This window comes from Peromyscus eremicus, chromosome 11, assembly GCF_949786415.1.
Source record: "Peromyscus eremicus chromosome 11, PerEre_H2_v1, whole genome shotgun sequence".
Classification (NCBI taxonomy): Eukaryota; Metazoa; Chordata; class Mammalia; order Rodentia; family Cricetidae; genus Peromyscus; species Peromyscus eremicus.
The window spans coordinates 3,722,994-3,741,017 of record NC_081427.1 but is presented as its reverse complement, the minus strand read 5'-3'; the positions used below and the strand labels follow the sequence as shown (position 1 = coordinate 3,741,017).

At 44.9% G+C, this 18,024-nt stretch overlaps 1 protein-coding gene across 1 annotated transcript in view; it reads right to left on the bottom strand.

The window, feature by feature from the left end:
* The window catches only part of Ice1 (interactor of little elongation complex ELL subunit 1), a 53,633-nt gene extending 35,953 nt beyond the window's left edge, over nt 1-17,680 (bottom strand). Inside the window, exons 1-5 of the mRNA XM_059276651.1 lie at nt 17,398-17,680; nt 4,714-4,772; nt 4,219-4,253; nt 1,600-1,618; nt 728-839 (exon numbers count right to left, since the gene is read on the bottom strand). Coding sequence (XP_059132634.1) covers nt 728-839; nt 1,600-1,618; nt 4,219-4,253; nt 4,714-4,772; nt 17,398-17,478 — 306 coding nt within the window. The 5' untranslated portion in view covers nt 17,479-17,680. The remainder of the gene's footprint in view (nt 1-727; nt 840-1,599; nt 1,619-4,218; nt 4,254-4,713; nt 4,773-17,397) is intronic.
* Between the last annotated feature and the right edge of the window lie 344 nt (nt 17,681-18,024).

Below are 18,024 nucleotides of genomic sequence, written 5' to 3'. Positions count from 1 at the left end.
TGAGTGGATTGCTTCAAAGGCTTGACTTTGAAGAAGAGAGCCCATGAGAGGTCAAAGTATCAGTTTCCTATCTGAAGCATCTCTCCCAAGGCTCCATCTCCCTCGAGTAAAGGAAATGACCACTCACCTCTAAGAACTTGAGATATGTGAATGAAAGTGGCTCTCTGTGGACCTCACAGCCCTGAGAAACCGCAGGGACTAAGTAGTTACCCAAACCCCAAACCAATCTGTCAAGACCATTCATTCATATTAACTGCTCAAGATTCAACAGAGGTCCTCCAAGGACATTTGAACTCTACCAGAGCAGAGGCCCTGAGTACTGAGCTGAGGCTAGATCTGAACTACTATGGAAATCCAGTTCCTCCACCCACAGTCACACAATGATTCTCCTACCACTAATTCTGAATGTCTACATGTTATTTCCCACTTAAGTCAAGAAAACTTTTTAAATGAAAAAACAAAAAACAAAAAACCAGAGATAATTACTACAGGGAATATAAAACCACAAGAGTTTACACATAACCCTTTTTACACTTGTGCAGAGTCCCAGGAATCACTGTGAAGCCACACATCAGTCAGAGCAGGGTGCTCTCCAGGAGACACAGAAGGGTTTCCTCTAGCACTCACATCCTTTGCTAACATGTCAACGCCCCTGAATCCCAGCCAGCAAGTGCACGAGTCAATCCTAAACGACAATGACCCTCTACAGGAAAGTGGCTCTGGGCACCTTTTTCTCCTCCAGCTCTGCTCTCAAGGTGTCCAGCTCCTCTTGGCATTTCTGCAGAGGGGAGATTTTCTGAAGCATCTGCTCCACTTGGTGATGCAGCATGCTGTTCTCTCTGAAAACAGACAAGGCATTGGCATCACTGAGCAGACCAGCTGGAGTGAGTTATTCAATACTAACTTTAATGATTTTTCCTGTTCATACTAACAATCAGACTGCTTTTGATCTTTTAGGCATAACCAACTTTTTAATGAGACTGTACCAAAAAGTAACATCAGAAACCAGTCCAACAGACTTCAATACACCAGAGAAGCTGTCTGAGGACAGTCTGCCAAACATCTGGCACATCCAATCTTCATCTTCCCCCATTTGTTCCAATTAAGTGATACACGGATGCTCTATCTGATGTATAACCTCATGTTGACTTTTAAGTGAGCACTGTAATAATCTAAATACAATTGTAATGTAAACTATAATATAAATGCAATCTGATTTATAACCTCATGTTGATTTCTAAGTGATAACTGTAGTCAGAGCATAAAAAATCATTACAATTTCAGTGGCTTTATTTTGTTATAAACAACACAAGATAAATGGCGTTGAACAGTGTAATTGTGTGAGCAAAAATAATAGAACTTCAGTTTCAGCTCACGATGTGGTCACAGTTACTGAAGCAAACCATGAGGGTTCAATTTGAAACCTATGCAATAAATACATTTGAGGGATTTGATAGGACAAGGCAAAGCTGCTTGTAAGGGGAGCACCCAAAGCAGTTTAATTCGAGGCAGGTCTCCCAGGCTCTGGCTTGCTACATATCCACCTCTACCCAAGAATTCACAGGCGCAGTCAACAGTTACGGAAGCCAGGCAGCTCACCTTCTTGCAAACTGCAGTTGTAAAATTTGTTAAAGAAAACTTGAACCTTCATCTTCTGATATTTGTCTGAAGATAAATTCTGTCTTACAGTAATCACGTACACCTAGGCTGGACCATAACGCCACACAATATGCACACACCCATCTCTAACAGTGGCGAGTCTACATTATCCCTACTTACCAATGTATGAATCTGTGGTGGTTTGAACAAGAATGGCCCCCACAGGCTCATATATTTGAATGCTTAGTCACCAGGGAGTGGCACTATTTGAGGATTAGAATGATTAGGAGGTGTGGCCTTGCTGGATGTGGTTTTGTGCAGGAAGTGTGTCACTAGGGGTGAGCTTGGCTGTTTAAAGCTCACACTAGGCCCAGCATCCCTTCCTCTGACTCCTCTCTGCTGACAGATTAGGATGTAGCTCTCAGCTACTGCTCCAGCACCTGCCTGCATGCCACCATGCTCCTACCATGATGATAATAGTGACTAAGACAGAACCCAAGTCAAAACATCTATTTCTCTACTAATCGACTGAAGGAAAATACTTTAATTTACAACAGAACCTCCAAACTTTCCATTTCTCAAACAGTCTAGTAGACAAAAGTTAGGCATCCACAAAGCCACGCAGGACTACACTTCTTCTTAAGATCAAGAAGAGCACATTTGCTCTCCTCAGTCCCACAGTGGTGGCAGTGACCTCATGTGGACATGCTCCAGTCTTTCAGAAGAGGTGCTACAAGTAATTCAATTAGGAAGAAGCTACATTAAGACTAGACACTGGCATCCTATTGGTAGGACAGTTACAGTTCTGAGTTGTAACAAATATATACTTGAGGATAATGCCAAGAGTATTTTTAAAATTAGTTTCTGTAGCTGAAGCCAAATCTCTGTATCTCAAAATATAACTGCAAGTTTTATCTCCTTAAGGAGCTGTTCTAGGGCTGGAGATGTGGCTCAGTGGCTCAGAGTAAGCACACTGCTCTTCCAGAGTGTCTAGTTCAGATCCCAGCACCTACAGCAGGTGGCCAGCATGGGTGCTGCACTCATGTGCACTGCACTCATGTGCACATACTGTTAGCATTAGGCATCTGTACTGGCCTGCCTTGGGGTCCCGACAGGACTTCAGGACCCCTCCTCAGCTGCAGCCACCAAGAGCAGGCCAGTATTTTGTATTTTAAAAAGGGCGGGAAGGAGTCCAACACACAGCAGTCTCACGAGGGAGGTTTATGGAGGGGAGGGGAGAGGAGGAGCAGAGAAGGGGAAAGAGACCGGTCCCTGGAGATGAGAGCAAAAGAAGAGAAAGAGAAAGTGATGGGAGGTGGGCAAGGCCTGTCTTTTTTTATAAGGAAACACAGCAAATGCGCACAGGGGGATGCTCTTAGTGGCTGCAGATGAGGTATATCCTGTCAGGACCCTAAGGGCAGGCCAGTACAGATGCCTAAATGCTAACGCATACCCACAAACAGACACAAAATAATTTTTAAGAAAAAGAATTTTTTATTTAAATTTTGATAGGAAACTTTTAGAAAATCAGACCACTTATCTATCATGAGAGTACAAATGTAATTACCAAAAAGTTTCCATCATTTCTCTGAAGTGCTGGGAGATCACTGCTCTAATACTGAGTCCACCATCTGTTACTATTTCACTATCAACAGCTGGGACAACTATTTCTGGACAGCATCTATATTCAATGGAAGATACTACTCCTAAAGTCCTGTTGTATTTTACATTTCAGTAGATAAATCAACTGTGGGAATTTCCAGTGACTTTCATTTCAATGTGAAATCTAGGCTCTAAAGTCACTCTGACACAGATTTTACAACAGCTCAAATAATCTGCAAGCTCTGGTGCCACAACTAAATGGCCTCAGTACTGCAGACCATGGACTCGACCTCTGCAAGAACAGAATCTGTCCCAGGACTGTCCCAGCTCTTTGCCAATCTCCACAGGTCTATGCATGCTTTATTTTTTGGGTGGTGGTGGGCGGAATGCTATAGCCTTTTGAGAGATTTAACCCAAGGTGGGTGTTACTAACAGATGTGGCAAGACCAGCTTTTTCTTACTGCTGAAGACATCTAACAGTGTTAACTACACAAAGGTGCTTGCTCAACCCTTGCTTAGCCAATGAGTCTAAACTAAGCACTGTCTTACAACCATAAAATTCCATTACTTGTCTGATTCATGCATGCACACATTACTGCTCTACAATAAGAGCAAGATCAATTTCCAAACCATTTCAATGATCTTGGTTATTTTTAGTATATTTAAAGATACCAAGCAGCAAGCACTACTGCATCCACAATAATGCATCCACTCACTTGATGTCACACCCCCTGTACAAGAGGAAAACCCACTCATTAAAAGCTGAAGACCATAATAAAAATCAGAACAAGCAACAGAAACAAGAGAGATGCTAGCTGCCTCACTTTAGGATCCCCCACCACACACCCATTGCTACGGCACTAAAAGGCCTGTTGTCTGTGTTTGAGAAGGGCTCCCTTACGTCAACAGACACTGCCTTTTGAAAGATAATTATTAAAAAGGAGAGCCCTCCTATCTTTTGAGTTATTATACATAAGTCGGTGCTGACATCCAAAGGGAAAAACAAGTGAAGGATATCGTCGCATTTCTTCTGATATTCCGTCAGCAGGTTACTGCAACAGAGAAAAGAGAGGTTAGGCTCCTGCGTCACTGGACAAGTACACCACAGAAAGCTACGGCTCACATCGCTCTAGATGGCCTTTCTTCTTTGGTCCCCAAAACAAAAGCATGCTAGGAGGACATCACCTTGATTCCTAAACAATCCACAAGTATTATGAGCTTTTAGTCTGAAACATGATACTATCAAAGAATATTGAAAAGAATTAAATCTTGTAATGTAGCATAAATAGTGCGAGGAAATCTGACACCAGCATACAGAACAGTTTGAGAGAGAAAACAGCTTCTAAAATCTAACTTAGCAAAGATGATTTTCTACTAAAGCCTGTGTGAGCCCCTAAGCAAGGGGTTCAATGTTTCTGAACCCACTGGGTCCACTTCGGGGTTCCAAAATACCACCCACTTCAACCAGTTGGACAGACTGGCAAAAGTCTTCCAACATGCAGGTATACTTACTCTGTATTAATAATTTTCTGTTTCAAGGCAATTAATGCTTCAACATATTCATTTAAGTTCTGAAAGAAAAAAGTTACAGTCAGCTACTTATGTTTCTATGGCATTTCATTACATGTAACTGTCCTACAACACATAAATATAAGCAGGTGGTTCACAGTGCTCCTCATGTACTGCAGGACTCCTCTGCAGCCACGGCCCTTGCAGGGTTGCCTTTAAATTTTCTGACTACTGATGAACAAATGGTAACTGCTAAGATACATTTGATTATGAAAGTTGCTAGATTAAACCAACCTATATATTCAAAAAAAAATCCTGACTTCGAAATTTAAGTCAAACGATATGCTACTTTGGGAAAGAGGTTCTGTTCTTATTTCCACAGGAAATTAGAGGCTCTGGATTCATTCTGGGGTAAGAAAAATCAGGTTTGATTGAGGAAAACCCCCTGAAAAATCTCCAATGGGAACAGATGGCTCAGATGATCCAACATTTCAGAGTGCCTCTATTGCAGTTTCCTGAGTTCTGCATCCAGAAAGGCTTCAAAGCTGCTGGCTGAGATGATCCAGCCTCCCAGACTACTCCAGCTAAGATTTAACCATTATCCTAAATCTTCTCTGGGTCTCCCAAAGATTACCAGTGGCCCCAATCAGTCTAGAGAACTACACCTACATTCCCCAAAAAATAGATTATGGATGTTTGTTTAAGGGGTTAGTTACAAATTGTTATTGGCCATAGTCAAAAAAGGACTAAACAAAGGAGTTAAGTTCAGAGATCTCTTTCTAAAAGAAGGAGGGAATATGATATAGAAATGATAGGGGAAGGAGGTAGGTTTTTGAATCTACTTTAATCGGAAAAAAAAAAACTGTTGACCTCAAAATATTTTACATTGGTATGGATTTTAGTTTATTGATACAGATTTAAAATTAATGTTATACTATATGTATATTTCTACTCTTGTTTAAGATATTGTGCTTATGTAGCTCATTTAAAAATGTAATGCATAATTTAAGAAATACAGGTTAATAGTTAATCATCCATAATAGTCAAACTTAGTCATGTTAAGTATGTTTTCAAGGTCATACACAGGATACATTTAGATAGACGGTCTTTAAACACTTCAAAGACCTAAGAATATGACATTTAACATGTTTAATAACCTAAAAGGCTTCTCATGACAATGAGATACATCTATTCCTGGCAGCACCGATCTACTTCAAAGAAGATGATGAGCACTGAAGAACCTCCATATGGAGTTTGCTTTCTTTATGGCAAAAGCTAGCTATGTGGACAAAGAAACTGCCCTTTCCTCAATTGTTGACAGTTACTGTCCAAACTGGACCAATAGGATACAAAAGAAAGTGACTACCAAACTTTGCCAAGACAAGGTACGACAGTCCTTCAAATTTTCCTGCTTCTGAGAAAAGTCTGTCAGATACTCCAGGCCTGTAGGTCAAAGATGGATGCTGCAACGTCACAGAGGAACTTTGGGTGACTGTCTAGGCAGTGAGATTATCCCCGTTATTAGGTAACATTTCACCCTTCTAGGTCTTTGATGTAGTTGAAGACTAGATAGTCATAGTTTTTCATAGTCATGATAAAAGATAAAAAGATACAAAACTTTAGACTCACCAAGATAAGATAGATAATTAAGTCTTTTCTCTAATTTTGCCAAATGCAAATGGATTGGATATTGTTTCTGTAATTCTTAGTAACTTTTTGTTGTATATAGTTTTACTATATTAAGGTTAAAACCTTCCTTTTTAATTAGACAAAAAGGGGAAAATGCTGTGGAACAATCCTTTTCTACACTATGAATATGCATTACTCACTGGTTAATAAAAAGCTGACAGGCCAGTAGTTGGGCAGGAAGTTAGATGGGAAAGCCAAATTGAGAATGCTGGAAGAATAAGGGTGGAGTGAGGAGAGATGTCAGCCAGCCGCCCAGGAAGCAAGACATGCTAGATGACAGGTAAAGCCACGAGCCACATGGCAATACATAGATTTACAGAAATGGGTTAATTTAAGTTGTAAGAGCTAGTTAGTAACAAGCCTGAGCTATCTGCCAAGCATTTATAATTAATATAAGCCTCTGTGTGGTAATTCGGGAAGTGGCTGCTGGATATTTGGTAACAGGCATTTGGGACAGGAAATGTTGGGACAGGAAACATCTGTTTACACTTGCTATCTGTGAGAACTACAATGTACCTCCACACCAAGGTCAGAGGGCAGTAACAAGTTACTGACGGATTACTACTTAGCAGAAACACAGAAACTGCCTGAAAAATACATCAAAATAACACAAATTGAGATAACATGACAGAGAACAAATAGTGAGATCAAAACTAAGTTAAAAAGCCGTTTTGTGAGGAACTGTATTACACTTCAGGGACCAATCCCAAGCCGGTTCCAAATCTTGTTAGGAAACTGAAGATCAAAGCATTATTAGTTTCACTGCTCAGATGTTCCCAACAACTAAAACACAGATTTTCTTTTCTTTATCTGACTTAAATGTCAATTTTCCAATCAGTAAAATATTCAAGAGTAACAGCACAGTCTTAAATACACTACAGAAGCTTTCCAGCATTTATACAGACAAGTTCACACCAAGAACTATCCCCAGCCCTCCTATCTCAACAGTCAGACTCTAACCAATCCAGAGGATTTGGAGAGGAACAGTAACGTTTCCACTTAGAGTGCCTATATCTTTTTTGGCAGCTACATGTACAAACCCAGGCTAGAACTGATTGAAAAATGTGGGTCCTCTGCAATCTCCATACAATTTAGCTTGTTATCACCTATCCCAGGGGGCTCAATGTCCCAGTACTCTTCTGAAGGACACTTGGTCCTGCTCAGTCATTCCTAACAACAAGCAATGGATCTCCTTGCTTCGCCACAACTGTGATCTTGGATAGTCTTAGAGGTATTTCCATTAGCATTTATTTGTGTGTTTGTGTATGCATGTGTGTGGAGGTCAGAGGACAGCTTTGTGGAGTTGGCTCAATGGATGGAGTCCAGATTGCCAGGCTTGTGTGAAAGCAACATTGCCAGCAGAGGCATCTCCCAAGCCCTTCCCTACTCCTCATCAATGATGAGAGGTCTTCTCAGTCACTTCTGGGTATTCTTTCTTTTTCCTTAACAGCCTGACACTTGCTTAGTGCTGCTGATCCATTGTGAGCTACAGTATTTGATAGGTAGTATCCTCTCATCACATATGCACATACATATGTATGCTTGCTAAATAACCATTCAAGGACACTCATGCAGCAACCACAACTGTCTAAATACTGACACAACTGAGTATGTCTGAGTACATGCTAAGGCTCTGTTTCCAGAAACAAATTTAGCAGGGTCCTTCTCATATGAAAATGAGAACTATTTTATGCTATCTAGCACTTACATACTTTTTTCATATTTATGTCTATAACTCTGTAGCACGAATCTTAAAAAGTCTTATTAATAAAATCAAACCCAGAGCCAGGTATTGGAGTGAACGCTGAATGATCAGAGAAACAAAACAAGCTACAGCCACCTCACCTTGCCAGTTCCTCAGCTGATCCTGTTTCCTCAGACTAGAAGCCTCTGAGTCCTCACCCAACTGGATCTCAGCTGAGCTGCTGCTAGAAGCCTAAAAGCTTAACCAGCTCTAGTTCCTGGTTTTCATGACTTATATACCTTTCTGCTTCCTGCCATCACTTCCTGGGATTTAAGGCACGTGTCTCCATGCCTGTTTCCAGTGTGGCTTTGAACTCAGAGATCCAGACGGATCTCTGCCTTCAGAATGCTAGGATTAAAGGTGTATGTGCCACCATTTTCTGGCCTCTGTATCTAATGGCTGTTCTGTTCTCTGACCTCAGATAAATTTATTAGGGTGCACAATATTTTAGGGAACACAATAACTCTCCTAGGATTTATTCTTATGCATGCAGCCTCACAAAATATAAATCAAAAGGGAGAAGATGAACTCTTCAGCAACAGCACATTTAAGGTGCCAACACTTAAACCTTTCATTATATACTACCTGCTTTCTACATGGGCTACAGTTACGGAGTGGCTTACCACTATCAAGGTGACCCCTGAACACTGTCAAAGCACAGGAAAGCACACAATGCTTGATGCATCCACAGCACTGACATTTCACATTTCTACAGGCACTAAACACCATGCGTTGAGCACCAACACAATAACCTTGATGCAGTCGGAACACGTAAGAAGTCAAAGACGCTCTAACATAAGCAAGCCTGGCTCACCAACTCCATGCAGGCACATGCATTATCAGGAGGGCGCATTAGCTCAGATGAGGAGTATGGACCACCTTCGTGGCATTAGGAGAATGCAATTTAAGATGGCAAAGACTAACCTCTCCCCTCCACTCCAAACTCAAATAGATGTACTGTAGGGATATAAGGGGCATGTTTCCATCTCTAACCTTAGCTGGTTACCTCTATGTAAGAGGCCTTCTTAGATGCTTTCCTAAACCCAAGTCAGTTTCTATCACCTGCATGAATGCTATTTTTGCTGTGTCTCTTACATTTCTCAAGCGGGTCTCAGATGTGTGAAGGAATGTAACTAATTTGTATTTGTTGACTGCAACAACTTGTTCATTTCGCAATGCCACTTACAAATACATGCAAAAGTTTGCACAACAGAATGCACAAAGTACACTCAATAGTGTCAGCAGTAGACAGTCTGTGTGCCTGACTACACCATCAGAGGTCCCATGCTGCCCTTCCACTACTGTGCTTGTTTCCTTTGCCCTGGCCTTCCTGAAGTGATGTTTTACCACAGGCATGGTCACAGCCATGCACTGAGACTTCTATCCATACTAAAAGTGCCCCTCATGAGATACACTTAGCATTTATTTAAGTATTCCCTCGTTACCTGTAGTGGATTTCGACAATACTTCTACTGCTGAAGCAGCCTTAATTCCAGAGATTGCAACACCACATTTGGTTCAAACCCCTATCCCGCCTTAGCTGCCGTCACTCTACTGAGTGTTACTGTTTTCTGCTCTATGTCCAGTATTCCTAACAACGTTACAAATGACTCCAAAACCTGCCACTCTTTTCCAGTAGACCCACGTGAGCTGTGAAGAGCAGTCTGCTTAGTGTCAACGGCTGAAGCATTGTCCTCTGCTCTATAGTATGCTCAAGTTCTCTAGGCTAACCTCGCCACCACTATCCTACCTCAGAAGAACCTTGCCTAGAAAGCTCTCTGCAGATGTCATCAGGTTAAAATAGATCAGAAACATCAGTGAGCTCTAACTCAGACTCACCGGGTCAGGAAGGAGGAACAGCTGGTGTTTGCATTGCTTTGCTGAAAGCACCTGAAATCTTGCTGGAACCACTGTCTGTCTGCACACAACCATGTGGGAACCATGTCTCCACACAACCATGTGGGAACCATGTCTGCACACGACCATGTCGGAACCATGTCTGCACACGACCACGACCATGTAGGAACCACTGTCTGTCTCCACACAACCATGTGGGAACCACTGTCTCTACACAGAGCACAAACCAAGAGGGTTGAAACATAAACCGAAACAAGAAGACAGAATGCAAGCTGTGTGTCAGCTCAGAGTCAGAGAGAGACAAGACAGCAGCTGGTCCAGGCACACTACAGTCTCAGCAGGCTGCTCTGTGCTGTTTCTTCTGGAGGTGAAAGAGAATGCTGCTCAAGCAGGAACCAGCCACAAGCTTTCTGTTAAGCCTTGGGGGCCAGCTCCAGCTTTCCTCTCTGTGAGGGAAGTGCTCCTCTTCCATCCAGCAGAAAGTCTGTCTTCCCAAGGTGTCTACTCGACACACACACATGCTCCAGTGCTGACCCGTGATGACCTAATGGGAAGATGGCCGTGTGTCACCCCAGTCCTCCATCTTCCAGGGAGGATAGAGGTAAGCTCCAAGTGCTGGTGCCGGCTATTCCTCCATCAGTAAATGACTCAGCCATACTACCACACAGCAGTCCAGAAGGCCCTGCCTACTCAGTTTGCAGCCAGCATACTCCACCCCCAGGCTCTTAATGAACCACCAGATTCCCAAACCTAAGCTACAATGAATGGAAAAAGAGAAACCAGAGCCAGACCTGAGGAAAACACAAGTGGACAAGAAAACCTCAACAGCACTAGCATGGTGCCATAAGCGATGGCACACTGGAGAAGCCATGTGACAGTTACCGGAATACTGAGAGTGCTCAGAAAATCAGGCACTGGGACACCTAAAACAGAAAGGACAGCCCGTGCTGCTGAGGATGTAGGATACTGGCCCCCAATCACTAGCGGCTGATGGGACATTAAGCAGTTGCCACAGGACTAAGCATCACACTCCTGGGCACACACTCGGGCAGAAAACATATGCCATGGCAAGTTCATAGGAACAGTTAGAGCAGCGCTGCTCACACTACAAACAGAAACATAAGCTTCAGGCCCATCACAGGATGGACGGGTGAGCCACCCAGTACTGACCATGAGCAACCATCAGTGATACCACACGAACCCCTAGAACTCCGTGTGAGCTGCAGCACCCACCGCAGACACTGTGTACTAACTCCAGTCATGTACACTGTCCATACCAAGCAAACCTGCAGCTGAGGACTTGGCAGGCAACACAGGGAGGGGGCTGGGATGACTGCTGGCTGGGAAAGGCTTCCTTGAGGGCAGGAGGGAATGTTTCAGGAGGAGGCTGTGGGTAATCACTCAACTGCTAGATGTCATTGACTAATTGTACACATCAAAATAATACATTTTACACTAGTTAAGTTATAGCTAAATCCTAACCAGGAGAACATAATTACAGACTCACAAATTCTGACCACAGAATTCAACAAAAGGTCCCAGAAAAGAAAGCAGATACAGAGATGGAAGACAGAAACAGACACCGAATACTGGTGTCAGAGGAAACAGTCCCACAGGCCCAGTGACAAGTGCTCTGGACAAAGCAATGGAAAGACAGACAGACGTGGGAGACAGTGTTCCATTATGTAAGGGAAAGTGCTCCTCCAATATCCAACAGGAAGCCTGTGGATCCCAACAGGACACCACCCTTAGAACAGAGTTATGATTTTAGAGTGGTGGAGACAGGGTAAAGACCTTCTAAGCATCTGAAGCTGGAAGGGCCTCACTAGAGACGAGGGCCCTACACAGGGATACTTCCCATCTTGGAAAGAAAATTCAAACTTCTGTATAAGAGATATTTTCAAATCTGCCACAAACTTCTGTCCTAGGACATCCTTGCTCAGAGAGGTACCAAAAGATGTGAGCAGGTCTGCCCAGAGCATGAACCCAAGAGTAAGAATGATGGAGAACACACGTGTAGGCAGAAACAAGCCCTGGATCAGCAGGAGGGGTGGTGGTAGGCTCTGGAGGAACGAAAGCATTAAAGGTTGGCTTCTCAGACAGTAAGTACATCACTTAGCAGCCCAGGCGAGTCCGGAAGCTGTAGCTCCTCATACCTTGGACTTGGGCATGCTGGGACTTCAGGGGTGTGCCACTATGCCAAGCCGCACTGAGGGGCATTTAGGCAAAGCTGGCAACAGGAAAGGGCACTCCTCATCACTCTGCAACAGAAATGCTTCTCTTTTTCTCGTTTTCCTTCTAGTCCTTTGCTACTCCATCTGGAATCTTTCCTGCCTTGCTTCCAGGTGCCACACTGTAATGTCAAGTACTACGCCAGAGACAGCTAACAAACCTTAGCTCCACATTCATGTGAACCTGCACCACTAATCCTCACTCCCTCTCTTACTGAGTGATGGGGCAAAGTTTCTTACCGTCCACCTGCTCAGTTCTATGTATGCTTCAGGTAGGGAAACTGAAAAGCCTAAGTTAACAGGAGACATGGCAGCAGGATCAGCCACGTTAAGTGTTCAGTCCACTGCAATCTCCAACATACAGTAAATATCACATTTGGGATGAAAGGAGAAAATATTGTTATTAATCTTCAAGGTCAACTTGATTAGATTTGGATTAGCTAGGAGACACACTACAGAGTGTCTGTAAGGGTGTTTCCGGGGAGGTTTTTAACCCAGGGTGGAAGGCCTGTTCTGAATATGAGCAGCGCCACCCCAGGGGCTAAGGCCCCACATGGAATGACAAGGATCAAGCTAGTTGAGCACTAGCACTCACCCCCAGCCTCCTCCCTGCTCCACAGTGTGAGCACATATCTCATCCTCCCATTGCCATGGTTCCCCATGGACTGTATCCCCTCCAACCACGACAAATGCTAAGTGTTTTGTCATAACAACAAGAAAAACTAAAACTAAAGCCCAATCACTAAACAGGGTGTATGGTCAAACAACCTGTTCACAGGAGTCACCTAAGACAGAAAACACAGATAGTTACATACGATTCCTAACAGTAGCAAAATCAGTTATAAAGTAGCAATAAAATATTTTATGGTGGGGGGTCACCACAACACGAGGACAAGGGTCACAGCATTAGGAAGGCTGACAGCCACTGTCCAAGAGGGAAAGGAGAACCTTCCAAATGATCTGTTTCAGCCCCTTCTGCACTACGCCCAAGGCCTGTGTGCATGTCAGTGTGAAGAGTCAGACATCCAGATACCACCCACCAGTTTATACTGCAATGTTCCTAATTGAACATTTTTTTCTCCTTGTCAAATCTGGGTTCATTTACGTTGTTTGGAACTGAACTCTCTGAATAGTAAGATTAACAGAGTATGATGGGTTCAGGGCCCTTTGGGTCCTTCTGACCCACAAGTCCTGTGTGCAGGTGGGATCCACTGCTCAAGGTAGGGGTGCTCTTTGCAAAGGGAGGAGGTTGCTCTCTGCAGGTTTCCCTGATAGTTCTCTCCAAATTCCACACATGGAAGATCCTGTAGTGAAATACTTCTGACCAGTTTCCTGCTCTGGGAGTATCTGTAGCTTTTATAAGCAGACCAGTTCTAACGCAAAAGTGCAGAGTCTCAAACGCTCAAGGTGGGGGGTGGGGGGTGGTAACTTCCAACAATCAATTAACCTAAAACTATGCAATGCAGGGCCTGCCTAATTTACACAGTATCATCAGATTCAGGCCCCACATTAGTTTTTGTGACTGCTGAGGTTCTAGAACACGTGAATGCTGGGCTACAGATCAGTAACAAACTACTACAATCCAAAGGTCAAGAGTCACCTATGAAGCTATCAGGAGATACTTACGATGTCAGGAAGCATGGCTGCCTTTGGATACATTTCTGAGGGAATAGATTAAAAAGGCAACTGTTTCTTCCATTCTAAAGGAAACAAGGGCCAAACAGACATGAAGATGTTCTGCAAGCAAAGACTATTCAGTTCAGAACAGGAACCTGCTACCATAAGGCTCCAAGTCAGATTGAAGGCCCAGCACTGCAGTTGGTGCCATTGTGAGAAGACTATGTGGACCTCTTCCATAGGATCCAGAGTATCAGTGGTTTAAAACTACAAGGCTTCTCTCCTGCACCAGTTTAAGCTGCATATAGCAAGCACTTGCTTGCTGTGGCAATGTCCAGTCATCTCTCTCCTCCCAACAGGCCAGTGACCCACTTCCTGTTTAAGTCTCCTTATCTCTTTCCACCCCTCCCCATTCCATGCTTTCTTCTTCAAGAGTCCAGCCCCAGCAGCCAGATTCTCTTAAGATGCTCGTGGTTTTCAAAGCTTAAATGACTCAAAGGACTACCTAACCCCTTCCCATGAAAAAGATTCTTACTATGAACTCAGCACCCATAGAAACCTAGAAACCAGCTTCCACTTCCTTGGAAGTGCATTAGGACATTTCAGACACTTTGCAAACATCTGAAAATGGCTAAAACTCCCCAGTCTAATGTCATTTTAAAGCTGTAGCCCCACATTCCCAACAGCCTTTCCTCAGCTGGCTTCCTTTCTTCCTTCCATCACAGTTCATATAATTATTCAAAGACTAAAATCTTAGTACCTTTCACTTCCGGACACAAGACCCAGCCTAACAGGCTTCACCCTGTCTTGCTTCTCACACTCAAGAGCCTTTTCTTGTTATCATTTCCTAGAGCTTCAATGAACTCTGTGCTGTAATACTCTCACTAGGTCACATTATTGAGATAATTTACCCTTAACCAAACCCAGCTTCTATTCATCAACTCATCCTCTGCCCTCCACGTGCACTACACACTTCCATCCTGGTCAACACTTTGCCTTGGTGGTGTTAATAGACAAAGCTTCCATCTCTCAACACATACAGGAAATGAGCATAGAGCCTCGCTGCGATGCGCTATGTCCGCTAGAGACCCATCTTCCCTGACTCACTTTGCAAATTAAATAAGTGTTCCAGAGACAGAACTCACAGCAGTCTCTGGAACACTATTGCCCTGAAAAGCCTTTTCAAAAGCTACATTCCTATTGTTAGGAGCACAGCCATGGACTCTTTTACTCTTGTCTATGGCTGCTTTCACACCTCAATGGCAACTGAGAAGGTGTGAACAAGTCCCAAAAGCCCAATAATTTACGATCTTGCCCCTTAAGGAAAAAAGTTTACAGACCAGGCCTATAGAGATCTAAAGGAACCCCTCCTCTAATTGCTGTTATGGAAACCAAGAGTGGAAGTGTGTCTTGGAGAGGGGAAAGGGGGCGCCCTTGGGAAGTGGAAACAGTAGCTTCTAGGCCATAGTTTAGAATGCTTCCTACAGTAAGGATGGTAAGATTAAAAATGGGGAATCAAGAGAACCAGTAAATGGATGCAGGCTGTGAGAGAAGGCACCAGGATGGTCTCAAGCAACCTGAAGGTCTCAACGCCTCTGCTGATTCAACAAGACTGAGACTCCTGGTGGGCAGTGTGTGCAGGCCGCTCTCAGGAGGGCAGAGAAGCACAGTTCACACAGCTGTTCTGTGCAGAAACCTCCAGTGACTCAGAGAAGACCAGGCCCATGCATTGGTGTGTGAGGCTCACACAACCAGGGCTGCTCTTGCTGATATGACCCCCGCAAACCCTGAACCCTCAGTCTCACTGGCTTTCTTGCTGTCTTAGTTTGGTTTTTTGTTGCTCTGAAAAGACACCAGGACCATGGCAGCTCTTAGAAAAAAAACATTTAATTGAGGGGGCTCAATTACAGTTTCAGAGGTTCAGTCTAATCTCATCATGACAGGGAGCGTGGTGGCATGCCAGCAGAGGTGCTGGAGCTGAGACTGCTACATCTTGCAGGCAACAGGAAATCAACTGACCATCACATCGAAGGAAGCTTGAGAAAAGGACTTCAAAGCCTGCCCCCACAGTGACACACTTGAACAAAAGGTGTGGCCAAATTAAAGATGTGCCCTCCAGCCTCAAAATCTGGCCACACCTCCTAATAGTGCCACTCCCTATGAGCTTATGGGGGCCAAATACACTCAAACTACCACACTTGCTCTTCCTAAGCACACTGGGAAAGCACCTACTCCAGGCCTTGAGGCATCCACTAGGATGTGTGTCTCCAAAGAAATGAACAGAACTCATTTTCTTGTTCAAATATGATTTTCCCAGAGACCACAAAATCCCAGCAACCACCATCCTGGTCCTTGCGTACTCTTCCCTCCTACTTTTAACTCTATTTGTACCAACATATTACTTCTAATATAATTTTCCTCTGCTTCTTACATTGCTATAAGACAGCAGGGGATGCAAAAAAATTCTTTGAGTGAATGAACAGGATCAAAAAACAAATATGGTCTATTAAAGATACAAGAGCAAGCCATTGAGAATCTTGAGATGGAAGCAGAGGATTCTAAGATGCCCTCACAATGTGGGCTAGCTACAAAATGGCTTGATTCATTCATTTTCTTTATACAAGAGTGCCAGCATATATGCCCCCACCTCCTATTCCCAGAACAAGTGGAATATAAAAATTGGCGCAAAGACACTGCACTTTACCTCGTCTCACCAACCATGAGGCTTCCACAGGCTTTGCTCATCAAACATCAAACATGCACAGCTCTTCCTCATCACAGAAACCGTCCCACCTGTTAAAACCGATCTCCAGAGCTGCTTTTTCAACATTCACATCTGCCACGGCCTCAAAAACACCAACTCGGACATCCTGACATTGTCCCATTATTTTCTTCCCAACATCTAAAATCCTGTCAAGTGGTACTTGCCCACGTTCATCTTACTCGTGTCCACCTGGTTCACCAGAATGTGAACGGTGTCTAGAACACGAGGCAGAAAGGGGATGAGGTGAATGGGACAAGGTGAATGAGGTGAACTGGGACTATTTCCACTACATCAGTAAACCCCACAACTCATCTGCAGCGGCTATTGAGAACAGAGCATGCTACTGTAACAAACTACCACGACGTACACATCTTAATGGAATATTTTAATCAGACAACTAACACGTTATTTAACCAAAGCTACGGTGGATAGTACTTTAATAGATAGGTGTAAAACGAAATGCAGCTCCCGAATCGTGAAGTCTCGTGACCCGGGCACGCAACATAAAACATAAAAGCCTTGCCTTCAAGTAACAAATGATTAGGAATGCGAGAAGGCCTTCACCCCAGAAAGGAAGATTCCCTCTGCACTTAGGGTCACCCACCAACCCAACTCGGCCCTGCAAACCCTGAATCTGGGCAGAGGAGGAAGGGGCCCTGCAGGGCGCATTCATTTCGCCACCAGCATCGCACCAGGTGGACCAGCTCTGGAGCCCGTGACTAAACAAAGCACAGGCACCCGCTCCCAAGACAGCGCCAAGGGGGTCGGCCGGGGATCGTCGTTACCTGCTGCAGGGAGGCGCAACCCTGACACCGCGCGAGGTCGGCTGGCCCCGGCGCCGCGGGGTGCGTTTCGCCGGGCATCATGGTGCTGCGGCCAGGCCTGCAGGGCGCGCGCTCACGGGCCCGCTGCCTCGGCCCTGCCCCGCCGCCCCGGCCACCTCCAGCCTGGCCGCTTCCCGCCGGGCGCGGGCAGGTCCATGCGTGCTCAGAGGTCCCCGTGGAGGCGGCCTAGGGCTCCGACCAGCCTAGCAGCCCGGAGCACTGGGGAGCGGCGTAGCCCGGAGGGCCCAAGCGCGACGACAGCACACCAGGTCCCCGCCCCACCCGGGCCCGCCCCTTCTCTGGGCTGTCCGAGGCGCCGCCTGAGCAGAAAGTCGGCGCGGAGCGAGGGCGGGGGGGCCCGCCAAGGACAAAGCCCTAGGACGCGTCCTTGGGAGAGCTGAGCAAGAGCTAGGTCCTGCCTCGGAGGCTGGTCAGTCCTCTCCAGCCCGCCCGCCCGCCGCATTACAGGCTCTGCGTAGACACCTAAGTCCCTTCCGCCTCTAAGGGGCGGGGTCTGTGATGCCACTAGGACGCAGCCTTCCGCAGGAGGACCCTAGCCTAGGGCAGGAAAGTGCAGCAGTTACATCC